The sequence below is a fragment of the Misgurnus anguillicaudatus genome, chromosome 19, assembly GCF_027580225.2.
Source record: "Misgurnus anguillicaudatus chromosome 19, ASM2758022v2, whole genome shotgun sequence".
In the NCBI taxonomy this organism is placed as follows: Eukaryota; Metazoa; Chordata; class Actinopteri; order Cypriniformes; family Cobitidae; genus Misgurnus; species Misgurnus anguillicaudatus.
Genome location: NC_073355.2, coordinates 16,814,470 through 16,841,865, shown reverse-complemented (window position 1 = coordinate 16,841,865; position 27,396 = coordinate 16,814,470). Strand labels below are relative to the sequence as shown.

At 38.1% G+C, this 27,396-nt stretch overlaps 4 protein-coding genes across 4 annotated transcripts in view; all 4 read right to left on the bottom strand.

Annotated features, from left to right (window-relative positions):
* Window positions 1-14,851, bottom strand: part of mslna (mesothelin a) — a 36,694-nt gene extending 21,843 nt beyond the window's left edge. The window contains exons 1-7 of the mRNA XM_073856635.1: window positions 14,828-14,851; window positions 14,642-14,742; window positions 10,603-10,625; window positions 10,480-10,501; window positions 10,361-10,388; window positions 10,176-10,275; window positions 9,949-10,089 (exon numbers count right to left, since the gene is read on the bottom strand). Of these exons, the coding sequence (XP_073712736.1) occupies window positions 9,949-10,089; window positions 10,176-10,275; window positions 10,361-10,388; window positions 10,480-10,501; window positions 10,603-10,625; window positions 14,642-14,660 (333 nt within the window). The 5' untranslated portion in view covers window positions 14,661-14,742; window positions 14,828-14,851. The remainder of the gene's footprint in view (window positions 1-9,948; window positions 10,090-10,175; window positions 10,276-10,360; window positions 10,389-10,479; window positions 10,502-10,602; window positions 10,626-14,641; window positions 14,743-14,827) is intronic.
* An 826-nt stretch (window positions 14,852-15,677) lies between these two features.
* Window positions 15,678-17,866, bottom strand: LOC141350828 (uncharacterized). Its single transcript, XM_073856634.1, has 6 exons — window positions 17,726-17,866; window positions 17,497-17,637; window positions 17,160-17,371; window positions 16,811-16,917; window positions 16,465-16,587; window positions 15,678-15,865 (listed from the first exon to the last, which is right to left on the bottom strand). The coding sequence occupies exons 1-6, from the start codon at window positions 17,849-17,851 to the stop codon at window positions 15,678-15,680; spliced, it is 897 nt and encodes a 298-aa protein (XP_073712735.1). The 5' UTR covers window positions 17,852-17,866.
* A 466-nt stretch (window positions 17,867-18,332) lies between these two features.
* Window positions 18,333-23,103, bottom strand: LOC141351023 (uncharacterized). The gene is made up of 7 exons (XM_073857026.1): window positions 22,850-23,103; window positions 22,699-22,768; window positions 22,159-22,290; window positions 21,889-22,079; window positions 19,305-19,408; window positions 18,578-19,039; window positions 18,333-18,485 (listed from the first exon to the last, which is right to left on the bottom strand). The coding sequence occupies exons 1-6, from the start codon at window positions 22,966-22,968 to the stop codon at window positions 18,915-18,917; spliced, it is 741 nt and encodes a 246-aa protein (XP_073713127.1). The 5' UTR covers window positions 22,969-23,103; the 3' UTR covers window positions 18,333-18,485; window positions 18,578-18,914.
* Window positions 23,104-24,997: 1,894 nt separating this feature from the next.
* On the bottom strand, window positions 24,998-27,116 carry LOC129424584 (uncharacterized). The gene is made up of 8 exons (XM_073856633.1): window positions 26,814-27,116; window positions 26,611-26,673; window positions 26,477-26,502; window positions 25,947-26,355; window positions 25,763-25,857; window positions 25,575-25,684; window positions 25,323-25,496; window positions 24,998-25,096 (listed from the first exon to the last, which is right to left on the bottom strand). Exons 4-8 carry the CDS (start codon window positions 26,087-26,089, stop codon window positions 24,998-25,000), a joined length of 621 nt encoding a protein of 206 aa, XP_073712734.1. The 5' UTR covers window positions 26,090-26,355; window positions 26,477-26,502; window positions 26,611-26,673; window positions 26,814-27,116.
* Between the last annotated feature and the right edge of the window lie 280 nt (window positions 27,117-27,396).

The window sequence follows — 27,396 nt, the reverse complement described above, 5'->3', positions numbered from 1 at the left end:
ACAAATTACTTGCGCTCTAAAACATTTAACTCTAATGTTGTGTATTGGATTCCCCAAAGCTCTTTAAAAAAGAGACCACAAAAAAAAATTGGAACGACAACCAAGTTAAAATGTACACATACAACACTGAAATTTTATATTTAATCATAATCCCTTCTTTACAGTAATATTCTTTTACGTCATTGATATACTACTTTACTTTTAAAGATGAACATACAAAAACATTTTGGTAAAACCAAATTTGGTACCACTTTGGACAGTGTAAAAGATTAAAATCAGTTATTGTTAAAATTTGCAGTTGCAAAATACGCACATTTTAAACACACCAAAGATAAACTTACACAGCACGATAACTTTCACAGCTGAAGTTTTTGGTGCTGAGACAGGACAGAGCTCCTTGAGATAGTGATGGTAAGAAGGGTCTTAGTTTCCCCTGCATCCATGTGTCAACGAAGGCAGGATCTCTCAGTCTCTGAGGACTCAAGCGATCAATCCGGACCTCAACAATCACATCCATAACACTGGACAAGGAGACGTTACTGGGACTCTGAGTCTGATACATACAAAAAAATATAAAATATTTACTTTTAAAGATACTGTTTGACTTCATTTCATTGGCCAAAGTGATGTATAAGTAAATGTTAATAATCACAGATGTGTCTCAATCATGAGCATCATACCGTGTTAGTGAATCTCTGCAGTGCATCATCAAGTTGTGTGCCGAGTTTGCTGAAGAAAAGTTTCCAGGTGTCTTTTGTCACATTACTGGACAGTGAACACGCCAACAGATCAGCAACTTGTTGAGTGCTCAACCTTGAAACCTAATATCAAAAATGAAACAATGACACACACATGCATAAATAATAATAAGACAATGAAATGTATTGAGTTTCTTTAATGTGATATTACCGTTGGCAGACAGGCAAACTGCTGGACGCTGAAGTTGCAAACATTTAGTGATCCTGTTGCATTCACAGTTACTGTATTCAAGAACTGACTCAAAGCAGAGCTGTCGACCAGAAAAACAGAAAACATTTAATATAAACTCACATTTGTGTCTTCAGTGTTTTGAACTTTTAGATAAAACATCTCACCTGTTGACACTTGCACAGATGACAGTTTCTGTAAAAGAGAAGAGAGTCAATGTTAGAGAGCTCATAACATCTAAAATCATTCAAGTTAAAATCATAATAATATCATCAGAGTCATTTACCATTTACAGGAGTTACTGCACACTGTAAGAAATGAAAACAAACTTTATTAACTGAAGTAAAGACTGAAATATAATAAAACAGATATAAATAAAACATGAACATTATCTTTTTGTCTATCATCACTTACTTGACTGGCTCTCAATATGCACTCTGGAAAGAAAAAAAAAACAGAATTCAAACTTAAAATCTTTTACATTATATTATATGATGTGATCAACTAATTTACAGATATTTTGTTATTAAATCCTACAACTAATAAATGTGTGTCTCACCATCAGGAGGAATCATCATTATTGAATCTCTAATAGTCAGCAGAGCGTCAGTCTGGTTAGGAAGGAGTGATGATAAAGTCTGATCTATTCTGTCAAAGATGGTTCACAGAGAAAGAAAAACATAAATTCAAGCTAATATAACCTGAACATTCACTGTTTTAAATATTTTCAGAAAACCACTTACATGTTTCTGTAATTTTCACAACTGAAGTTTGACTAGGACAAAAGAAAGGATAAACAATTATAAGTTTTAGCATGTAAGTGTTCATGATATGTCATTCATGACTAGAGCTGGGCAAAAAAATAGATTTTTCGATTAATCATTTATTCCCCATGGTCGTTTCAAAATCGATTCTCACAGGCCACAAATCTATTATTTCCCATTTCATTTCTGCAAACATTGAACGTAAGATTAACGTTAATCTAATTACTAGTCTTCTCCACTAGATGTCACCCTTTTTTTTGCCTTGTGCAATGTTACCAAGGAGCGAGAGGCGGGCCAGTCATTCATTCTGTCAGTCTATATTCTAATTTATTATAATATTCTATATAATCTATATACATTGAGTTGAATCGAGAATAGAGTATAAAAATCAAACCGAGAATCGTAATTGAAAATCGGATCGCGTATTGAAATCGAATCGGTCTGGAAAATCTGAATCGATACCCAGCCCTATTCATGACTATTTAAATGTAGTTGTAAAAGAAGCAGTCAGTGGCTTTAAATATGAATTGCCTTAAAAGCCAATCACTTTTAGTCATGCTGATGTGCAAGCTGATAGGTTCGTGGAAAATAAAACCATGAACTAAGCCTGCACCTCTAGAGTTTCATGACTGAACTAGGTATTTGTTTTGAACAATATAATTGTATTATTTAAACAATAATAGAGACTAAACAAATATTAAGTATTTCTTCAAACTAGTTAGTAAGTTACCGGGCGTGCTTGTGTCTGAAGAGAAGGCAGGAAGTTGATGAGTTTGTCTCTGTTAGATGGTTGAAGAAGGAAGTCAAAGACTCTTCTGAGGATTTCGTTTCTGTCTCCCGCTCTAGCAGGAGGTGTGAACACCAAATCATTCAGTTGCATCGGTGTGAGAACAGAAAGAGCATCCAGCTAAAAATGAGATAAAGATATATTTATCTTACACTGATTTACAGCATTGACATCATTCAGATTATATACAGAATTTGAATATTTAAAGGAAACCTAAATTTTAACTCTTTCCCCGCCATTAACGAGATAACTCATCAATTAAGAGAAAACGCTTCCCAGCCAATTACAAGTTTTTCCGGCAATCAGCAATAACGCTATTATCCACCCGATGGTGCTCTTACTCAGCTTATAAAACCCAAACCTCTTTTTTTTAAAGCAGAGGCTCCGTTCTTTCATTTGATATATTTGTATGTTTATATATTTAAAAAAGAACATTTTCTGGAAGACATTCAACTATTGTAAAAATCATAAAAAACACTGGCAGGCAATTTTTTTAAATTGCTAGTGGTGAATCTTTTGACTCACGGCTGAGAAACTGCTGCTTAAATTGTAGAAATCTTGAAGTTGTGCAAAAGGAGAGAAAATCCCAAAGTTCTGCAGGATGAAGTCCAAACTGTTGTTAAATGGCAATGTGCAGTCACCACCTAAAATAAATAAATAAAATACTTTATAAAACTTCAAAACTGACTGGCATTAACATGAGGTTTACATGATAGTTCATGTGACTTAAGAAATATAGTATATCTATAATGATTGTTTTCTAAATGTTTACACCATATTTGCTTTATTCATGAAGAAAAGCTTCATCATTATTGTAACATCTTCACAATTCATCAAACAGGAAAATCTACCTGAGTTCAGTCTTTGTGTCAGGAATGGACGAATGAAGTTTGTGTAGATCAGCCCTTGAGTCGGATTGCCCATCGGTCCAGTATTATTATTATTTAGCGCCATAAAACTTGAGAAAGTAAAAGAGTTTGAGATATAATGAGGCATGATGCATACTTTATATCTGAAATATTACATCTGAATTAGACTGTTTACAAATTACTTGCACTGTTACTAAAAACATTTAAATCGAATGTTAGCTGTGTCCCAATTCAAGGGCTGCAACCTTATGAGCATTCGACCTTAAAAGGTGAGCACTCGGTCTTTCAAGGTGGAAGCCTCAGAAGTTCGCGAAGAGAACTGAAATGATACGGTCTAACCTTCGGAGGACCCATAATTAGCGTCACCTGCTGCACGCGCCCACCTGCACGTTTCTGACTTATTGAAATAAATATGACATCAGAAAAATTATTAATTTATTTTAGAAATATGACACGTTGATGTATATTAAACTATTCAACAGTATACCAAATTAATCAACCATATAAATATACGCAACATAAAAAGAATATTATTAACACAAAACATAACTTATAAAACAGTGAGAAGAAAAAATGTTTTCTGATAAATACACTTTTATTTAATAAAGGTTTTAATTGTTTATTTTAGAATATCCACCCATTATATGCCGCCGTTGCAGACGCGCAATGACTCTTGGGATATCCTCGGCTGTTAAGGATCCATTCGTTCTATCCTTAACAGCGCGGAGAAATGAGGACGCATTTTGAGGCTTCATTCTAAGCATTCTTTGAAATGGGACGGCCTTACTGGCCTTAAGTCGCGCTGCTGTGACGCAATCGGTCTTAAAATACGTCCTTAGAAGGTCGCAGCCTTTGAATTGGGACACAGCTGTTGTGTGTGTACTGGGTTTCTAAGTTCCCCTTCGAGGGAACTCGAGCTGCGTCGCCGAAGCTACGCTATGGGAACGCCCTCTGCGTGATTGCGTCTGAAGCACGTATGTCAAATCAGTCCAATGGTCAAGTGACACGTCATAGGCGGGTGACGTGGGAACCAGGAAGCTATAAAAAGAGCACCCAGCAAGCCAACTTCAGCTCTTTGTGCCTCAGCAAGCGAGTGTGTGTCATGTCTAAGTCCAAACAAAGTTTTAAGGAGTGTGCTTCCCCGTGTCCTCGTTTCATTACGAGCGAGGACTCGCATCATCTCTGTGTTATGTGCCTCGGGGCACAACACGCACGATCGTCTCTTGAGAGGGGTGGTTGTGCACATTGTGATAGGATGCCGCTCCGTACGTTGCGCTCGCGGCTCGCACTCTTCGAGGAGGGTGGTGAGCCGCGTGTTCCCCACGGTTCTGGCCCCGCTGCTGCCGAGGCAGAGCGGAAGCTGCGATCGTGGGGATCACAACTAGATCTCGCGGACGAGCTTGAGACGGGTCTTCCCCTTTCTCAGCCTTCACCCGCGGGATCTAGTGCCCCGTCTCTGGATTCGGAAGCCCGCGCTGCGGTTTCTTCCGCCCAGGGCGGGAGCCCAGATTTGCATTTATCGTCGTCCGAGGAAGTCGATATTATGTCTGTAGACGTGGTGGACGCTGAGGAGCCCTCTCATTCGTCCCCCGCGTTCGATGATTTATTGGAGGTTGTCACTAATGCCGTGGCTCGCTTAAAATTAGACTGGCCGGCGGAGACACAGAGCGCGCGTCCTCAGAGCATGTTAGACGAGCGCTTTTTAAAACAGAAACCTGGAGATCATGGAAAGCTCCGTATTCAGCCCGTGTTCATACCCCTCACGCCACCATGTATTCCAACATTGTGGGGATGGGTGAACACGGATATTTAACGATGCTCCGGGTGGAGCAGACGCTTGCGAGCTATCTCTCCCCCGCTGCGGCGTCATCATTGAAATCACCTTCGCTTCCCACGAAACCGGTTAGGTTAACTTCATCGTTAGTGGGCAAAGCTTATAAGTCTGCAGGGCAGGCTGGGGCTTCATTGCATACCTTAGCTGTCTTACAGGCGTACCAAGCAGAATTGCTTAAAGATTTAGATGCCGAGGCGGGGGGTACGTCTGATATATTTAAAGAGCTTCGTCGAGTCACTGATGTGTCACTCAGGGCGATTAAAGAGACTGCGAAAGCCGTGGGTAGATCTATGGGAGCTCTCGTAGCCACGGAACGCCATTTATGGCTTAATCTGTCCGAGCTTAAAACCTCAGATAGGGCATTTCTCTTAGACGCGCCAGTTGCGCCCTCCGGTCTTTTCGGCGATGCCGTTAATACTGTCGTCGAGAGATTTGCGGAGGCTCGTAAGCAGTCGGCGGCGTTCGAACGCTATCTCCCCCGCCGTGCTCTTGATTCTAGGGCTGCTGGGCGGGAGCAGCCATCGACATCATATAGAGCATCGCAAAAGCATAGTGTTGCCACTCGTGGTCCCCCTCAAAAGAACTGGGGTTCGGGCGGTCGTACTCAGACATCATCCAAGCAGAAAACAGACCTGAGGGCTGTTATTATGGCGAGGAAGGCGTCGGCTAAAAAGAAGTCCTGAGGGACGTAGTGTCATATTTCCGAGGGCAGCCCCCAATCGGGGAGAGCCGGCAGTCACCTCACAACACGGTGCCCGTCTCTTCTCGATGCCCTCGGGATGCCAGTGTGTTAACCCCGCCGCAGTGTGTGTTTCGGGGCACAGCGGCTTCATATTCTTGTGTGCCTCGTGCGCGGGGCACGCAACACCTCTCTCCGAGGAGGGAGGCATTAATATCACCCAGTTTGAACCCTGCCAGTCTGGTTCAGGGCACCGGGAAAAGTTTAAGCAGTACACAAAAAGCCAGTCTCGAGAGGCTGGTCCCCCTTATAGAAAATTTGGCAGCATGGAAACTCCTGCCAAACGTGTCTCAGTGGGTTCTGCAAATAATAGAAAAGGGCTACAAAATTCAGTTTTGCAACCAGCCACCCCAATTCAACGGCGTGTTATCTACCATAGTGGGTGCTGGGCAGACTCTAACAATGGAACAAGAAGTAGAAACTCTCTTGTGCAAGGAAGCCATAGAATGTGTTCCTCCTCACAACAGGGAGTCAGGGTTTTACAGCCGCTATTTCATAGTTCCAAAGAAAGACGGGGGGTTACGTCCGATTTTAGATCTACGTCATCTGAACCGGTCTGTTGCAAAACTAAAGTTCAAGATGTTAACTATAAAGCAGATCGTCACACAAATCAGATCCGAGGACTGGTTTGTGACGATAGATCTAAAAGACGCGTACTTTCACATATCTATCCTCCCGCAACACAGGAGATTCCTGAGGTTCGCCTCCGGGGGCGTGGCTTACCAATATCGGGTTCTCCCTTTCGGTCTATCTCTGTCACCCCGTACATTTACAAAGTGCATGGATGCAGCGCTGGCTCCATTACGACTCCGGGGCATCCGTGTCTTAAACTACATAGACGATTGGTTAATTTTAGCCCAATCAGAGAGTATGGCAGCGCAGCATCGAGATGCTGTGCTGACCCACATGAGAGAACTGGGGTTAAGGCTAAATGCAAAGAAAAGCATGCTCTCTCCAGTACAGAGGACAGCTTTTCTTGGCGTTATATGGGATTCAACGACAATGCAGGCACATCTGTCCCCTGCTCGTGTGGAATCCATTCTTTTGGCTGTAGGCAGAGTGAATTTAGGCCAGTCACACACTGTAAAACAATTTCAGAGGTTGTTGGGGCTCATGGCAGCAGCGTCCAATGTGATACCCCTTGGGCTGCTTCACATGAGACCGCTACAGTGGTGGCTCAAAACCAAAGGGTTTTCCCCGAGGGGCAACCCGTTCCGTCTGATCAAGGTCACGCGCAGATGTCTTCGTGCCTTAGATCTTTGGAAGAGACCATGGTTTCTCTCCCAAGGTCTGATGTTGGGGGCTCAGTACCGTCGAGTTACACTGACAACGGATGCTTCCCTCACAGGCTGGGGAGCAACTATGGGGAGCCATCTGGCTCATGGATTATGGGGGGCCAGACAGCTCAGCTGGCATATAAATTGCCTAGAGATGATGGCAGTGTTTTATGCCCTGAGATGTTTCATCCCTCACCTGCGGGGCCATCACGTGTTAGTCCGGACAGACAACACGTCGGTAGTCGCGTACATCAACCACCAGGGGGGTTTGCGTTCACGCCCTTTGTACAAATTGGCGCGGCATATCCGTCTGTGGACACAGGGGAAGTTGCTGTCCCTCAGAGCAGTATACATTCCCGGGTGTCTGAATCGGGGAGCAGACGTCCTGTCGAGACAGGGGCTGAGGCCCGGGGAGTGGAGGCTCCACCCTCAGGTGGTGGAGTCCATCTGGACGAGATTTTACCAGGCGGAAGTGGATCTGTTTGCGTCCAGAGAGACGACACACTGTCCGCTATGGTTTTCTCTCACACATCCAGCACCGCTGGGACTGGATGCCATGGTTCAGCCATGGCCGAGGCTACGGCTGTACGCTTTTCCCCCGATCGCTCTGGCTCGATTCTTCACCCCCGCCCAGAGTTATGGAAACTGTGGGTCTGGCCTCTGAGGGGGCCAGACTCATAGAATCTGGTCTCTCAGCTGAGGCTGCTGAGACCATTCTTCACTCCAGAGCTCCCTCCACGAGGAAGCTTTATGCCTTTAAATGGAGAGTTTTTACTTCCTGGTGCAGCAAACACCTGCATGACCCTGTGAACTGCCCAATTGGTACAGTCTTGGAGTTTCTGCAGGAAAAGTTCACCGCAGGGTTATCTCCTTCTACACTGAAGGTGTATGTGGCGGCCATCTCGGCTTACCATGTTCCTTTGGGTGGGCAATCCCTTGGGAGAGACCCGCTGGTGGTTCGCTTCCTTCGTGGCACTCGGAGGCTGAGGCCTGTAGTCCGACCCAGGGTCCCAGCTTGGGACCTGGCCGTTGTGCTGGAAGGTCTGTCCATGGCTCCGTTTGAGCCCATTGAGACCGTTCCAGTCAAGTTTGTGGCACTTAAGACAGTACTTCTGTTGGCAGTCACTTCTCTGAGGAGAGTGGGTGACCTTCAGGCCCTGTCGGTTTCCCCTACGTGCCTTGAATTCGCACCGGGGATGGTTAAGGCTTTCTTGTACCCAAGGCCCAGCTATGTGCCTAAGGTACCGACTAATGTGCCACGACCTGTCGTACTTCAGGCCCTCTGTCCTCCCCCATTTAGGGATAGGAATCAGGAAAAGCTTAACTTGGTGTGTCCAGTGCGAGCACTGGATGCCTATGTTCACAGATCTTCTTTGTGGAGGAGGTCTGAGCAACTGTTTGTGTGCTTTGGCTCGCCCAAGAAAGGCCTGCCGGCGACCAAGCAGACACTCAGTAAGTGGATAGTTGAGACTATCTCTCTGGCTTATGAGACCACTGGACGGCCTTCACCTATCGCCGTCAGGGCTCATTCTACCCGGGGTATGGCAGCCTCTAAGGCCCTGTGGCTAGGGGCTTCAATGCAGGATGTCTGTGATGCGGCAGGCTGGTCCTCTCCGCTCACATTTGTTCGGTTTTACGAGTTAGATGTTGGTGCTACGCCTGGAGCCCAGGTGCTCATGTCTTAAGCTGTGCGCGTTTTTACACACAGACAGGCATTTGGTAGTATGGTGTTTTGGTACATCGTTCCCATAGCGTAGCTTCGGCGACGCAGCTCGAGTTCCCTCGAAGGGGAACGTCTCGGGTTACGAATGTAACCATTGTTCCCCGAGAAGGGAACGAGACGCTGCGTCTCCCTGCCATACTCCCTGCATCCCTGTCTCGTCTTGCTTCGGCACAATTTAGCTGAAGTTGGCTTGCTGGGTGCTCTTTTTATAGCTTCCTGGTTCCCACATCACCCGCCTATGACGTGTCACTTGACCATTGGACTGATTTGACATACGTGCTTCAGACGCAATCACGCAGAGGGCGTTCCCATAGCGTAGCTTCGGCGACGCAGCGTCTCGTTCCCTTCTCGGGGAACAATGGTTACATTCGTAACCCGAGACGTTCCTTTAACTTTTTAGAAACAGACTATTAAAAAAATTAAAACTTAACTGCTTATTTCGAATGACATGTATTTTGCTTGTTACATAATTTAAATTTAGAGTAACACATGAGTTACATACAAAGAAAATCTCTTCTGTTACATTACTACTTTACTTTTAAAGGTGAACATACAAAAACTTTTGGTGACACCAAATTTAGTACCAGGTTGGACAGGGTAGATTAAGAAAATTAAAAGGGACAAAATCGCTTATTGTCAAAACTGCAAAAAAACTGTCATTTTATACAACACACTAAAGATAAACTTACATAGCACGATAACTTTCACAGCTGAAGTTTTTGGTAGTGATACAGGACAGAGCTGCTTGAGATAGTGATGGTAAGAAGGGTCTTAGTTTCCCCTGCATCCATGTGTCAACGAAGGCAGGATCTCTCAGTCTCTGAGGACTCAAGCGATCAATCCGGACCTCAACGATCACATCCATAACACTGGACAAGGAGACGTTGCTGGGACTCTGAGACTGATATTTACAAAAAAATATAAAATAATTATTGTTAAAGATACTTTTTGACTTCATTTAATTTGCCAAAGTGATGTATAAGTACATGTTAATATTTCCAGATGTGTCTCAATCATGATCATCATACCATGTTAGTGAATCTCTGCAGTGCATCATCAAGTTGTGTGCCGAGTTTGCTGAAGAAAAGTTTCCAGGTGTCTTTTGTCACATTACTGGACAGTGAACACGCCAACAGATCAGCAACTTGTTGAGGGTTCAACCTTGAAATCTGATGCAAAAAATAAAACAATGACACACATACAGAAATAATAATAAGACAATGACATTTATTGAGTTTCTTTAATGTGATATTACCGTTGGCAGACAGGCAAACTGCTGGACGCTGAAGTTGCAAACATTTAGTGATCCTGTTGCATTCACAGTTACTGTATTCAAGAACTGACTCAAAGCAGAGCTGTTGACCAGAAAAACATAAAACATTTAATATAAACCCACATTTGTGTCTTCAGTGTTTTAAACTTTTAGATAAAACATCTCACCTGTTGACACTTGCACAGATGACAGTTTCTGTAAAAGAGAAGAGAGTCAATGTTAGAGAGCTCATAACATCTAAAATCATTCAAGTTAAAACCATAATAACATCATCAGAGTCATTTACCATTTACAGGAGTTACTGCACACTGTAAGAAATCAAAACAAACTTTATTAACTGAAGTAAAAAATATAATAAAACAGATATAAATAAAACATGAACATTATCTTTTCGTCTATCATCACTTACTTGACTGGCTCTCAATATGCAATCTGGAGAGAAATAAAACAGAATTCGTCATTTAAAAATTTTACATTATATTATATGATGTGATCAACCAACGCTATCTCACAAGAATTCATACATATTTAAAAAGTTGGCTAATTTATTTTTTATACGACCACATTTGTAAGTTTTTGCACAATTTGCCTTGACCGCTGTGAAGTCGGGGTTAGGGGTTCGGTTTCGTTGTTTTCCTTTCTTGAGAATCGTATGATTTTGCACGATTAACTTCGTATGAACTCATAAATTGTACAAAAATTTACGGATATGGTCGTATGAATTCATACGAAGTAGCTAACTTGTAAAATATGTACAAATTCTTGTGAGATTTTGTTATTAAATCTTACAACTAATAAATGTGTGTCTCACTCATCAGGAGGAATCATCATTATTGAATCTCTAATAGTCAGCAGAGCGTCAGTCTGGTTAGGAAGGAGTGATGATAAAGTCTGATCTATTCTGTCAAAGATGGTTCACAGAGAAAGAAAACATAAATTCAAGCTAATGTAACCTGAACATTCATTGTTTTAAATATTTTCAGAAAACCACTTACATGTTTCGGTAATTTTCACAACTGAAGTTTGACTGTAGGACAAAAGAAAGTTTACTAAAATGTTTTTGGAAAACAAAGATTATAGAGAGATAATCGAGGCTGAGCAAAAAATAAAAAGACACTCCACTTTTTTTGAAAATATGCTCATTTTACAGCTCCCCTAGAGTTAAACATGTTTTTTACTCGTTTTGGAATCCATTCAGCTGATCTCCAGGTCTGGCGCTAGCACTTTTAGCATAGCTTAGCATAATCTGATTAGACCATTAGCATTGCACTAAAAAATAACAAAAGAGTTTCGATATTTTTCCTATTTAAAACTTGACTCTTCTGTAGTTACATCGTGCACTAAGACCGATGGGAAATTAAAAGTTGTGATTTTCTAGGCAGATATGGCTAAGACCTATACTATCAAACTGGCATAATAATCAGTGACTTTGCTGCTGTAACAAGGTTGCAGGAGGCGCAATGATATTATGTAGTGCCTGAAAATACTCCACTGCTATTGAAAGTAACCAAGGATACTATTTTCTGGCAGTGCGTAATATCAACTTTTAATTTCCCGTCGTTCTTAGTGCACGATGTAACTACAGAAGAGTCAAGTTTTGAATTGGGGAAATGTTGAAACTCTTTGGTTGTTTTTGGCGCGGTGCTGGTGGTCTAGTCGGATTCAGTGGATTGTGCTAAGCTATGCTAAAAGTGCTAGCACCAGACCCAGAGATCAGCTGAATGGATTCCAAAATGGTAAAAATCAAATGTTTAACACTAGGGGAGCTGGAAAATTAGCCTATTTTTAAAAAAACTGGAGTGTCCCTTTGAGTATTTCTTTACACTAGTTAGAAAGTTACCGGGCGTGCTTGTGTCTGAAGAGAAGGCAGGAAGTTGATGAGTTTGTCTCTGTTAGATGGTTGAAGAAGGAAGTCAAAGACTCTTCTGAGGACTTCATTTCTGTCTCCTACTCTAGCAGGAGGTGTGAACACCAAATCATTCAGTTGCATCGGTGTGAGAACAGAAAGAGCATCCAGGGCTGAGAATAAGATAAGAGATATTTAACTTAAACTTATTTAAATGCATAGACATCCTTCAGATTATATACAGATTTTAAAGGAAGTATTCATTTTAACTCTTTCCCCGCCATTGAAGAGTTAACTCATCAATTAATATAAAACATGCCAATCGCGAGTTTTTCCTGAAATCCGCAATACCGCTATTATCTACCAGGTGGTGCTCTTACCCAACTTATAAAGCCCAGAAGCAACCCTTTGGGCAAACAGTAAAAACTCTGTGTATGTTTTGAAGATCGCTCTGAATCTGATCTCTATCAAAAGTCCTTCACAAAAATGCAATTATCTGCTTTTTGCTTAAAAGTTTGTATTTTTGAAGAAACCCACCCATATTTGAGAGGTGATAAAAGAGAACAAATAAAGGTAGGATGAAACTTTTTTTGAAAGTGGAGGATCCTTTCTTTCATTTAATAAATTTGTATGCTTATATATTTAAAGAAGAACATTTTCTGGAAGACATTCAAGTTTTGTGAAAATCATAAAAAATGCTGGCGCTGGCTGAAATTTTTTTTATCGCTGGTGCTGAAAGAGTTAATCATCACTGATAATCTTTTGACTCACGGCTGAGAAATTGCTGCCTAAATTGTAGAAATCTTGAAGTTGTGCTAACGGAGAGAAAATCCCAAAGTTCTGCAGGATGAAGTCCAAACTGTTGATAAATGGCAATGTGCAGTCACCACCTGAAATAAATAAATAAAATACTTTATAAAACTTCAAAACTGACTGGCATTAACATGAGGTTTACATGATAATTCATGTGACTTAAGACATTATCTTTTTAAACTGTGTATATCTATAATGATTGTTTTCTATATGTTTATACCATATTTGCTTTATTCATGAAGAAAAGCTTCATCATTATTGTAACATCTTCACAATTCATCAAACAGGAAAATCTACCTGAGTTCAGTCTTTGTGTCAGGAATGGACGAATGAAGTTTGTGTAGATCAGCCCTTGAGTCGGATTGCCCATCGGTCCAGTATTATTATTATTTAGCGCCATAAAACTTGAGAAAGTAAAAGAGTTTGAGATATAATGAGGCAATGATGCAAACTTTATATCTGAAATATTACATCTGAATTAGACTGCTTACAAATTACTTGCACTCTAAAACATTTAACTCTAATGTTGTGTACTGGATCCCTAAAGCCCTTTAATGAGAAACAAACTAACAATTTTTTTTTACTGCTATAAACATGCCATAAAACTGAACATAAAACTGTCATTTTAACACACCAAAGATAAACTTACATAGCACGATAACTTTCACAGCTGAAGTTTTTGGTAGTGATACAGGACAGAGCTCCTTGAGATAGTGATGGTAAGAAGGGTCTTAGTTTCCCCTGCATCCATGTGTCAACGAAGGCAGGATCTCTCAGTCTCTGAGGACTCAAGCGATCAATCCGGACCTCAACGATCACATCCATAACACTGGACAAGGAGACGTTTCTGGGAATTTGAGTCTGATATATACAAAAAAATATAAAATATATTGTTAAAGATACTTTTTGACTTCATTTAATTTGCCAAAGTGATGTATAAGTACATGTTAATATTTCCAGATGTGTCTCAATCATGAGCATCATACCGTGTTAGTGAATCTCTGCAGTGCATCATCAAGTTGTGTGCCGAGTTTGCTGAAGAAAAGTTTCCAGGTGTCTTTTGTCACATTACTGGACAGTGAACACGCCAACAGATCAGCAACTTGATGAGTTCTCAACCTTGAAACCTGATGCCAAAAATAAAACAATGACACACAGAAATAATAATAAGACAATGAAATGTATTGAGTTTCTTTAATATGATATTACCGTTGGCAGACAGGCAAACTGCTGGACGCTGAAGTTGCAAACATTTAGTGATCCTGTTGCATTCACAGTTACTGTATTCAAGAACTGACTCAAAGCAGAGCTGTTGACCAGAAAAACATAAAACATTTAATATAAACCCACATTTGTGTCTTCAGTGTTTTCAACTTTTAGATAAAACATCTCACCTGTTGACACTTGCACAGATGACAGTTTCTGAAAAAGAGAAGAGAGTCAATGTTAGAGAGCTCATAACATCTAAAATCATTTAAGTTAAAATCATAATAACATCATCAGAGTCATTTACCATTTACAGGAGTTACTGCACACTGTAAGAAATCAAAACAAACTTTATTAACTGCATTAAAGACTGAAATATAATAAAACAGATATAAATAAAACATGAACATTATCTTTTTGTCTATCATCACTTACTTGACTGGCTCTCAATATGCACTCTGGAAAGAAGAAAAAAAAACAGAATTCAAATTAATTTTTTTTTATATTATATTATTTTGATGTGATCAACTAATTTACAGATATTTTGTTATTAAATCTTACAACTAATAAATGTGTGTCTCACCATCAGGAGGAATCATCATTATTGAATCTCTAATAGTCAGCAGAGCGTCAGTCTGGTTAGGAAGGAGTGATGATAAAGTCTGATCTATTCTGTCAAAGATGATTCACAAAGAAAGAAAAAATAAATTCAAGCTAATGTAACCTGAACATTCATTGTTTTAAATATTTTCAGAAAACTACTTACATGTTTCTGTAATTTTCACAACTGAAGTTTGTCTGCGGGACAAAAGAAAGTTTACTAAACTGTTTTTGGGAAACAAAGATTATAGAGAGATAATCGAGGCTGAGCAAATAATAAAAAGACACTCCACTTTTTTAGAAAATATGTTCATTTTCCAGCTCCCCTAGAGTTAAACATGATTTTTACTCGTTTTGGAATCCATTCAGCTGATCTCTGGGTCTGGCGCTAGCACTTTTAGCATAGCTTAGCATAATTCATTGAATCTGATTAGACCATTAGCATTGCACTAAAAAATAACAAAAGAGTTTCGATATTTTTCCTATTTAAAACTTGACTCTTCTGTAGTTACATCGTGCACTAAGACCGATGGGAAATTAAAAGTTGCGATTTTCTAGGCAGATATGGCTAAGACCTATACTATCAAACTGGCGTAATAATCAAGGACTTTGCTGCTGTAACAAGGTTGCAGGAGGCGCAATGATATTATGTAGTGCCTGAAAATACTCCACTGCTATTGAAAGTAACCAAGGGGACTATTTTCTGGCAGTGCGTAATATCAACTTTTAATTTCCCGTCGTTCTTAGTACACGATGTAACTACAGAAGAGTCAAGTTTTGAATAGGAAAAACATCGAAACTCTTTGGTTATTTTTTAGCGCGATGCCAATGGTCCAATCAGATTCAATGGATTGCGCTAAGCTAAGCTTAAAGTGCTAGCGCCAGACCCAGAGATCAGCTGAATGGATTCCAAAACGGAAAAAATCAAATGTTTAACTCTAGGGGAGCTGGAAAATGTGCCTATTTTTAAAAAAAGACTGGAGTGTCCCTTTGAGTATTTCTTTACACTAGTAAGAAAGTTAAGTTACTGGGCGTGCTTGTGTCTGAAGAGAAGGCAGGAAGTTGATGAGTTTGTCTCTGTTAGATGGTTGAAGAAGGAAGTCAAAGACTCTTCTGAGGATTTCGTTTCTGTCTCCCGCTCTAGCAGGAGGTGTGAACACCAAATCATTCAGTTGCATCGGTGTGAGAACAGAAAGAGCATCCAGGGCTGAAAATAAGATAAGAGATATTTAACTTAAACTTATTTAAATGCATTGACATTCTTCAGATTATATACAGATTTTAAAGGAAGTATTCATTTTAACTCTTTCCCCGCCATTGAAGAGTTAACTCATCAATTAATATAAAACATGTCAATCACGTGTTTTTCCTGCAATCCGCAATACCGCTATTATCTACCAGGTAGTGCTCTTACCCAACTTATAAAGCCCAGAAGCAACCCTTTGGGCAAACAGTAAAAACTCTGTGTATGTTTTGAAGATCGCTCTGAATCTGATCTCTATCAAAAGACCTTCACAAAAATGCAATTATCTCAGCTTTTTGGTTAAAAGTTTGTATTTTTGAAGAAACCCACCCATAATTGAGAGGTGATAAAAGAGAACTAATCAAGGTAGGATGAAACTTTTTTTTAAGCAGAGGCTTCGTTCTTTCATTTAATATATTTGTATGGTTATATATTTAAAGAAGAACATTTTCGGGAAGGCATTAAACTTTTGTGAAACTCATAAAAAATGCTGGCGCTGACTGGCAATTTCTAAAAAAATAGCTGGCAACGAAAGAGTTAATCATCACTGATAATCTTTTTACTCACGGCTGAGAAACTGCTGCTTAAATTGTAGTAATCTTGAAGTTGTGCAAAATGAGAGAAAACCCCAAAGTTTTGCAGGATGAAGTCCAAACTGTTGTTAAATGGCAATGTGCAGTCACCACCTGAAATAAATAAATAAAATACTTCATAAAACTTCAAAACTGACTGGCATTAACATGAGGTTTACATGACAATTCATGTGACTAAAACAAGATAAAGAAATTATAATTTTAAATTGTGATAATGATTGTTCTCTTAATGTTTATATCGTATTTGCTTTATTCATGGAGAAAAGCTACATCATTATTGTAACTTCTTCACAATTCATCAAACAGGAAAATCTACCTGAGTTCAGTCTTTGTGTCAGGAATGAACGAATGAAGTTTGTGTAGATCAGCTCTTGAGTCGGATTGCCCATCGGTCCAGTATTATTATTATTTAGCGCCATAAAACTTGAGAAAGTAAAAGAGTTTGAGATATAATGAGGCATGATGCATAATTTATATTTGCAATATTACATCTGAATTAGACTGTTTACAAATTATTGCACTCCAAAACATTTAAGTCTAATGTTGTGTACTGGATCCCTAAAGCCCTTTAATGAGAAACAAACTAACAAACATTGTTTTACTGCTATGAAAATGTCATAAAACTGAACATACTGTCATTTTAAATACACCAAAGATAAACTTACATAGCACGATAACTTTCACAGCTGAAGTTTTTGGTGCTGAGACAGGACAGAGCTCCTTGAGATAGTGATGGTAAGAAGGGTCTTAGTTTCCCCTGCATCCATGTGTCAACGAAGGCAGGATCTCTCAGTCTCTGAGGACTCAAGCGATCAATCCGGACCTCAACGATCACATCCATAACACTGGACAAGGAAATGTTTCTGGGACTCTGAGTCTAATATATACAAAAAATTATAATATATACTGTTAAAGATACTGTAGGACTTCATTTCATTGGCCAAAGTGATGTTTAAGTACATGTTAATATTTCCAGATGTGTCTCAATCATGAGCATCATACCGTGTTAGTGAATCTCTGCAGTGCATCATCAAGTTGTGTGCCGAGTTTGCTGAAGAAAAGTTTCCAGATGTCTTTTGTCACATTAGTGGACAGTGAACACGCCAACAGATCAGCAACTTGTTGAGGGTTCAACCTTGAAACCTGATATCAAAAATAAAACAATGACACACACATACAGAAATAATAATAAGACAATGAAATGTATTGAGTTTCTTTAATGCAATATTACCGTTGGCAGACAGGCAAACTGCTGGACGCTGAAGTTGCAAACATTTAGTGATCCTGCTGCATTCACAGTTACTGTATTCAAGAACTGACTCAAAGCAGAGCTGTTGACCAGAAAAACAGAAAACATTTAATATAAACTCACATTTGTGTCTTCAGTGTTTTAAACTTTTAGATTAAACATCTCACCTGTTGACACTTGAACAGATGACAGCTTCTGTAAAAGAGAAGAGAGTCAATGTTAGAGAGCTCATAACATCTAAAATCATTCAAGTTAAAATCATAATAACATCATCAGAGTCATTTACCATTTACAGGAGTTACTGCACACTGTAAGAAATCAAAACAAACTTTATTAACTGAAGTAAAGACTGAAATATAATAAAACGGATATAAATAAAACATGAACATTATCTTTTCGTCTATCATCACTTACTTGACTGTCTCTCAATATGCACTCTGGAGAGAAATAAAACAGAATTCAAACTTTAAGGATTTTTTTGTTATCAGATTATTTGAGAGCACATTTGATTTGTTAAATGTGTGTCTCACCATCAGGAGGAATCATCATTATTGAATCTCTAATAGTTAGCAGAGCGTCAGTCTGGTTAGGAAGGACTGATGATAAAGTCTGATCTATTCTGTCAAAGATGGTTCACAAAGAAAGAAAAACATAAATTCAAGCTAATGTAACCTGAACATTCATTGTTTTAAATATTTCCAATCACTTACATGGTTCTGTAATTTTCACAACTGAAGTTTGTCTGCGGGACCAAAGAAAGTTTACTACATTGTTAAATAGGAACAAATAACTAACATTTTCACACACTAGTTAGTAAGTTAAGAGTTAAGATACCAGGCGGGCTTGTGTCTGAAGAAAAGGCAGGAAGTTGATGAGTTTGTCTCTGTTAGATGGTTGAAGAAGGAAGTCAAAGACTCTTCTGAGGACTTCATTTCTGTCACCTACTCTAGCAGGAGGTGTGAACACAAGTTGACTTAGTTGATCCACTGAGAGAGCAGGAATAGCATCCAGTGCTGAGAATTAGATAAGAGATGCTCTCAGTTTACTCAAATTGACAAAGAATTGACATGCTTGATGTGTTAAGTCTAGGTATACTGTATATATGTAAGGTCAGCAATTACTCGTTCATCATAGAAGAAAATACGTTTTCATTGTATAAGCAAAAGAAAATCTATTGACTCACTGCTGAGAAATATAGGCTTAAATTGTAGAAATCTTGAAGCTGTGCAAAAGCGGAGAAGCTCCCAAAATTCTGCAGAATGAAGTCCACACTGTTGTTGAGTGTGCAGTCACCACCTGAAAATAAAAAAGTGTACCAAATTAAAATTCAGGACTGCAGTATTGGGCCAGCTCAATATACAGAAGCTATCTTTATCAGTTAAGTTTGTTCAAGCCAATAAGTATGACCAGCCTAATTTCATGAGAACTTGTCAAGAATCTGTGCAAAGTGAATCATACAAAAATGTAAGATTATCATTATAAAACAACAATAAAACCCGAGCCCTAACCAATTCCACCTCGTACTATATGTACGAAGTGCCATGAGATTGGTATGACATACTTGTGTTTAGTCTTCTTGTCAGGAATGGACGGATAAGGTTATTGTAGACCAGCCTTTGGGTCGGATTGCCCATCAGTGCACTATTGTTACTTAAACCAGCAACACTGCAAAAGTAAAACAGGAAGACATGAAATAAGCCATGTTTAATATTAAAATGTATTTATGTAACATTGACCACAAATTACAAGCATTTAAATGGTTAAATGAAAGAATGACTGATTATATACTCACCCCCATGTCATCCAAAATGTTTATGTCTCTCTTTGTTTAGCCAAACACAAACAGAGTTATCGCATTGGTTCTCGCATGTCTCATTTCGTCATAACTCATATGATGACTAGTCAACGCGATTTCACATGAAGCCATATTAAAATCTACAGTTGTTATTGTCTCTTTACGTTATATATGTGTCGTAACTATTGCTAAAAGCTCAAAATATTAATATTTTTCTTAAAAAAGTTATGTATGGATTATACCATATGCTGTTGAGAAATGTTTCACGAGCATGCATTATTTTTGATAACCGCACACCTAACATGTCAAATGTCTTAAAAATAGGCACCAGAGCAATCTTTGTTGTAACCGTGGTATAAGCAGAATAATTGACTCCAGTCCCCTGAATCATTTGAAAACAATGCACACCCGCGGTGTAATGGGTGTGCATTATTTTCTTACAATTCAATGGCCTGTCGTCAATCACTGCTTACGTGCTTTAATGATGGATGGATGCACGTTTGGAGCTTCGAAACATTGATCCACAAGGCCATTATAAGGTAGGAATGAGCCAGGATATAATTGATTATAACTCTGATTGTGTTCAGCTGAAGAAAAAAAGACTTGAGTGACATGGGGATGAAGAAATAATCAGTACATTTACTACACATTTAATTGACTTTCCTAATTGTGTAATAATTTAGCATTTGTACTACACTGTAAAAAGTGAAAGCTGCTCTACTTAAAAAAATGTATTCAATTGAAAATACCTTAAATATTTAAATATTTTCAACTTAAACTTTTCAATTAACCTTTTCCTCACCAGCCTTTTTAAAAAAAGTTGCCCGTCAGCATTTTTTGTGTTTAACACAAAAGTTTCACAAAATGCCTTTTTTATAATATTTAAACATACAAATATATCAAATAAAGAATCGTTTTCATCCTATCTTCATTTGTTCTCTTTTTTAACCTTAAAGGACAAGTTCGGTATTTTACACTTAAAGCCCTGTTTTCAGATTGTTTATGATGAAATAGAACGGTTTTGACTGTAATTTGGACATATGATGCTGTTCCGCGAATTTTCGGGTGTTTGTTGTTTCACCTCCCACCTCTACAATGGGTGTATAGGTGCACTGGAACAATCCTTCCTAAAAGGCATTAAACTTTCATTTACAAAGACGTGAAACTCACCGAGTGATCAGGGGTGTTCACTGATATGCTCACACAAAAATCACTGCAAAAGATGCTTTCCAACAGGTTTTATGGTAGTTTTTGTCCAACTCCATTGACTTGTATCAGATGTGCTGTGAGGTACGGTATTGGTATTAGTCCGCGTCTGGAACTTTGTTTGTATTCTTGCAATTGGCAAAGGCGGATTATCGCCACCAACTGGGCTGGAGTGTCAATTATTCAAGCTCTCAACGGAAGAATGTACGGGTGTAGGGCGTTTGGAAAAATAGGTCCACAAGTTTACAACGAATGCTAAAACACCTGTTAGAATGCAACTTTTACAGTGATGTTTGTGAGAGCATATCAGTGAACACCCCTGACCACTCGGTGAGTTTCACGTCTTTGTAAACGAAAGTTTAATGCATTTTAGGAATGATTGTTCCAGTGCATCTATACACCCATTGTAGAGGTGGGAGGTGAAACAACAAACATCCAAAAATTCTCAGGCCAGCATCATATGTCCAAATTTCCGTTTTATTTCATCATAAACAATCAGAAAACAGGGCTTTAAGTGTAAAATACTGAACTTGTCCTTTAAATATGGGTATGTTTTATCAAAAATGCCAAATTTTGAGCAAAAAGCTGAAATAATTTTTGTGAAGGAATTTTGTTAGAGATCAGATTCAGAACGATTATCAAAACATGCACAGAGATTAAATTGTTGAAAATTTTGTTTTTCCTTAAATTTTTTATAAATTGGGTAATATCCATCTAGTGGATAATAGCGGAATTGCAGATTACTGTAAAAACTCATCAAGAAAGCGTCATTGGCAGGGAAATGTTTTCTCTTAATTGACGAGATAACTCATCAGTGGCGGTGAAAGCGTTAAAGTGAGTTTTCACTTAAAGTTGAAAGAACTTTGAAGTTAACATTACCAATTAAAGTAATTTTTCAAATTGATCCAACTTTTACTTTTTACAGTGTATGTAGCATGTTTACATATAGTTAAAAGTTAGTTTCAAATTTAATTTCAAATTGATTCCTATTAATTCTATATATTTAGTGTAAGAGTTTCTAGAATAAACATGACCAGAAAGTAAATCAATCTGAAAACATCAGATAAGGGTTTGACAAAAATATGCATTTGTAATAATCAGATAATAAATGATTATCAGATATAAGTGAACGTGACAAACATACAGTTGCCTGTAGACCTGACAGCTGAACTCTCGTGTGCTCAAGCAAGACAGGTATTCTCCCGAGACGGTGGGTAGTAAGGGTATCATCTTGATTTGAAACCAAAAGTTCACGAAATCCACATCAACAAGATTTTCAGGTGAAAAGCTGTCAGCTGGAAGTTCTCCATATAAAGCTGAAAGGCTGCTCGAGTTCTACAATGAAATAACATCGATATGCGTTTTAGAAAGCAGTCTTTTTGATTATACCACATAAAGTAAAAAAAAAATTTACCCCGGTGGACTGACTGGCCGCTGTCAGCACTTTGTTGTTCAGTCCGGCGATCAGAAGTCGCAGGTTGTCCTCAGATACAATTAAATTTGAATTAGCAAAACAGTTCAGTGCTTTGGCGAACTGTTCTGCAGTCTGTGATAGAAGAAAATGTATAATTAGCTTTATGAACCGTAAAACATGTTTGGAAAAAAACAATACAAATGTGCTTAATTTGGTAAAAATGTCTCATATTTTATGACTAAATCAACCTACAGCTGTATATTTTGAACGGATGGAAGGAGGTAAACTAAATTCATTTTAAGGTCAGGTAACAAAATACCGTAACTCCTATCTGCATTTTAACAGAACAAGTTTTGTGGAAAACTGATATCTGCACAATTCATCATTTACAAGTTGTTCCAGTTTTTGGACTGAGAACAAAACCGCACTATGTAGTAGTCTCAATTTTCACATTCTTTAGATGTATGACAAGCCAGATGGCCTGTTGGACCTGGTCAGGTGCGGTTAGTTAGTGTGCATGATTGAAAGGTGACAACTCACGCGACAAGTGCTGATACTGCTGGGCACTGTGCAGATTGCAGCAGGATCTGTGAGCGGAGGGTCTGTGGCACTGAACAAATCATAAACATATAACAGTTAAAAAAACTGCAACAGTTAAAAAATAAAATACACTTACATATGTTCTACTCACAGGACAATGCTGTTTATGTCTGAGGTTATGCTTGGTAAAGTCTGGCCACTTGCCAGATACATTTGCACCACAGGAATAATGATATTCTGTGTCCAGTCAGTAATATTGGTGCTGTTCATAGCAGTTAATATGGTATCCACAGACACGCTTAGATGAAGATAGTTCAGCGTCAAGTTCAACAGCTGTGTTACATTGCTACTCAGACTGGGTGTATTTATCTGAAAAAGAGATACACAGAAGCAATTACGTTATATATCTCTTACAACAAGGATACCACCCCAGTGTTGACAGTGTACTGCAAAAAAATGTATATATTGTAATGCACTGCAAAGTCACTTTGATAAAAGCAGTTACCAATTCATGCCTACAGATACGTGCAAAAGTCTTAAGCCACCATGCCATAATTAGATTAGTTGTTTTTGCAATGTTATAGTGATCATATAATTGTTTCTCAGTCTCTTAAATAGAATACATCCAGAAAATACAGGAAATGTGTATGTAGTATTAAAAACTGTATTAACATGTAAACTGATGTGTCAAGTTTTTAGGGTAAACTAAAAAAAAAATTGTAGAAATTACAATATTACTGGGAACTAGCTGCCAGTAACTTACTGTAGATTTTATATTTATGTTATTAACTGGCAACTTTGTTCAAAGTTAAATGAACATGAAACATTTTCAGTCTTTATCTTCTACAGTAGGTTACTGGCAACCAGCATAATTACAGCTAATTTTTTACAGTGTAGCATGTTTTTAAACACATGAAAAACAGTGCTAAAGTCTCAAAAAATCGAATTCTGAGATAACGCTTATTAAAGTTTGTTTTAATCTTTCATTTCTATATGATTTTAATTTTTGACACGACTTGCTCACACTGTTAGACTTAACTGTAACTTCTACAGTTACTTACCACAAAATGCCCAGTAAAATACCATCATTTTCTTTTCCGGTTCATTACTGTAATATGCATTGCATTATGGGTATTAACATTTAATTTACAGTTATTTACTGTATGTTTTAAATTTGCGGTAGACTGCTGTAAAACAGCAGTAGTGCTACTGTAGTTGAATAAAACAGTGTTATAAAAGCACACTGTAAAAAAATTCCATAGAAATTACAATGTTATTGCAGCTGGGTTGCCGGTAATTTACCGTAGATTTAAATATATGTTCTTTACTGGCAAGAGTTTGTTCAAAGTTAAATACATTTTAAATATTAACAAGTATTTATCTTTACAGAATAAAACTATACAAAAACAGCCTCATGCAAAGCATTCTGGGAACCAGAAATCATCATCAATCTTTTTCTGTTTTTTTACTTCTGATTTTGTTTCCCAGAATGTTTTGCTTGATGCTGTTTTTTTAGTTTTACTCTGTAAAGACAAAGACTTGTAAATGCTTAATGTTCATTTAACTTTGAACAAAATGTTGCCAGTAAAAAACATATATTTAAATCTACGGTAAGTTACCGGCAACCCAGCTGCAATTTCTACGGAATTTGTTTTACAGTGATAAAATGGAAAAATAAAGATTTCGCTCCTCGGAGTGTCGGGGGAGTGTAGCGAGTAACTTTTATTAAGTGACTCTGTGGCACTGTGGTAGTGTTACGGACCTATGACACGGGCGACCTGAGTTTCGATTCCCCTTCAACGCAATATATTTTTTAAAACTAGGTTACAGTAATGGTATTATACTGTAAAATGGAACTGCGGTAAAGGCATCATACTGTAAAAAACATGTACTGTTATGGTACTGTAATGGGGCAGTTACAGTAACACGTTGCCAGTGAGTTACCGCATACAATACAAAGTGCAGTCAATATTAAAAATATCACGGTTATATTTTCACAAGATGTTCTGACATTATGTTCAATTATTTTATCAGTGAATAAAAAAGACTTTAGCTGGTTTTCACATGTAGGATCACATATTTCTATTTATAAAGGTTAATGTTCTAGGGTGCTTATGGGAAGCGTGCAAAAGTGATTTACCACAACAGGTTAGTTTCAAATTGTTCACTATTATTTCCATATACACAGTACGAGTGTTTTGGGACAACATGACCAGGAAGTAAAATCAGTCTAAAAATAGCAGATGAGAGTGCAAAACTATGCATTTGAAATAATCAGATAATAAATGGTTATCAGGTGTCAGCGAAATTCTAAAGAGACAAAACTTATAATTTTATTCACTGATGATTTGACGAATCTTCCAAATGGTTTCAGTAAAACCAGAAAGTCTGTGAGATTCTGAACAAGAATGAGAAAAGAATGAGATTTAGCTGAGTGGCGCATTATTTTATTAAATCAGTATACATTTTTATTCTAAAAAAATTAAATTGTTTTTAAAACTATTAGGTCAAAACTTCAAATAATAGGTTGAATTGACAACCAAGTTGTTTTAACTTTATGCCGCATTTTTTACTGACCAAATGAAAGCTGAAAAATGAATCAGTTCACAAAACTCAAATCTAACCTTACTAAGTCCATCTGAATTTCCGATGGTTAGGTTAAGTGTTACGCCCTGGAGATCATTAAGGAAACTGCTGAATATCGCATAGGCAGTGTCATTGTTTAAAGTACCAGATGCTAGAAGATTAAATGTCAACTCGGCTCTCTGCTCTGGGGTGAGCTGTGTTACGACATTCACCTGCAAAAAGGCAAAAAGTATTCAGCAACAATTCTGAACAATATGTAATATTAAACTATAAATAGCTCCGTTCTTTACCCCATTAAAATCTGGCTTCAAAGTTAGAAAATCTTCATATGTTGCGAAAGTGGAAAAATTGTGGAAGTTTTGCAAAAGCCATTCCTGATCCGATGTGTTGCTGCAGCGAACTTTAAAGAAAAAAACTGAACTTTAGCATTATAAGACGACAATTGTGGCAAAACAAAAAATGCATAAGAAAAAATTACCATCAATATCGTTTCTTGTCAGGAAAGATTTTATGAAGTTCTGATATACCATCTTTTTCCTTTCAGGGCTAGTTGACGTATCAAAATTTCTTACACTGAAACACAATACATTTTCAATGGTAAGTTCTTTGACAATGTTGTGTCTATTGAATCTGTGTAAATAGTATAGTCTGTAAATACATACAAAAATTGAAAGGTATCGCAGCTTAGGCTGCTTTGACTCAGACAGAAGAGGGTCTCTTTGGGCAACGACGATGGGAGGTATGGATTCAACTTCAGGTTGAAATAAGTCCTTGCATTAGTCAAATCATTTAACAAAACCGACATCTGAGATCCAGCCCTGATGGTGTCAATCACGCTGCTGACATTGGGACTCACTGAAACTTTGGATCTCAGTGTGGATGATTACAAAGGGTTAAAAAGTCATTGACTTGCCTTAAAAGAATGAAAAGAGTTTTATATATGCTGATGTTGATGTTTACCAGTGCAGTGTACAAATCAAAGGTGGCATCTGTGAATCCCTTGAGATTGCTGGCATCTGTGAGGGGAATCCCTGAACAGCTAAGAGTGCTATTTAGTGTGGCATCCGTATACTGTAAAAGAAATTGGGAATTATTTTTAACAGTGCAGAATAAGCAAAGCTTTTTTTTTTAAATATCTCACAACAAATGCCTTATAAGCAACATCTCTGAAAGTTTAGAAAGTGCTAAATACCTGGCTGTTTGTCACTGTGATAAAGCCTGTTAAACAGACACATTGTATATATATCAACATAGCATCTATAAATATTATAAGAAAAAGTGTATTAAAGGTCATACTATGTAAGTGATAAGAATTGCTTCACTTACCAAATCCAAAAAGGACAAGACAAAGCTGAAAGTGCCTCATTTTCACACTTTGACACCCCTGATCTAAACAAAAAACAGGTGCGTGGTATTATTTCTTATAGATTGTATTTATCAATTATTAAATGTATTATTAAATAACCAGATTAAGTTAAGCCCTTTCATATTCTGATTCACATTTACTCAACAAAAATGTTATGACTTACCAGTTACAGGAGTATCTGTGTGTGTGTCCGTCAGTCTTCCCTACAGGTGCACAGCTGTCAAGTGAGGTATTAAATGTGTGCAGATCAACTAAATGCTCACTCATTGCTTACGTCACTCAAAACAATACCAACACCAACCGTTAACTACAAGTACTGAGATAAACAAAAGAGTGGAAGCAGGAAACGTTTCTTTTATTTCTTTCTGTCTATTTTGATTATCTGATATGATGTAAAATAGATTTTCAATTTCCAACCTTTTTGCTTAAATATTGTCTTATATTATTATGTTCTATAGTGGCCACGAAATATTAATTTGTAACACTAAAGTATGTTGGGGGCATGGTGTGTTGACTTTGGGAATGTGAAAATATGCCGATCATTTTGTCGAGGTAAAAACAAACTTGTTGCCATGGCTATGCGATTTAATGCAGTGTCCTTTGTTTGAATTCTTATGTTGAGGAAACAACATCATCTTCTCATGGCCATGAAATGTTATGTTGAGGGAACAACATCAGGCTGAGACTTCACTGAAGTTAACCGTGCTTTACTTTGGCTTTCCCGTTGATCCTAAGACATGAATCTG

Coding starts and splice junctions, on each gene's coding strand:
- LOC129424584 (XM_073856633.1), bottom strand. CDS start 26,089: ATGTCGGTTTTGTTAAATGATTTGACTAATGCAAGGACTTATTTCAAC. Junction 25,858..25,946: donor TGCGATACCTTTCAATTTTT/GTATGTATTTAC, acceptor ATTGTGTTTCAG/TGTAAGAAATTTTGATACGT. Junction 25,685..25,762: donor GACAAGAAACGATATTGATG/GTAATTTTTTCT, acceptor TTTTCTTTAAAG/TTCGCTGCAGCAACACATCG.
- LOC141350828 (XM_073856634.1), bottom strand. CDS start 17,851: ATGTTTTCTGTTTTTCTGGTCAACAGCTCTGCTTTGAGTCAGTTCTTG. Junction 16,918..17,159: donor TGTGAAAGTTATCGTGCTAT/GTAAGTTTATCT, acceptor TACTTTCTCAAG/TTTTATGGCGCTAAATAATA. Junction 16,588..16,810: donor GACACAAAGACTGAACTCAG/GTAGATTTTCCT, acceptor TATTTATTTCAG/GTGGTGACTGCACATTGCCA.
- LOC141351023 (XM_073857026.1), bottom strand. CDS start 22,968: ATGAACAGCACCAATATTACTGACTGGACACAGAATATCATTATTCCT. Junction 19,409..21,888: donor TGTCAGGTCTACAGGCAACT/GTATGTTTGTCA, acceptor TTACTTTTGCAG/TGTTGCTGGTTTAAGTAACA. Junction 19,040..19,304: donor GACAAGAAGACTAAACACAA/GTATGTCATACC, acceptor TTTTATTTTCAG/GTGGTGACTGCACACTCAAC.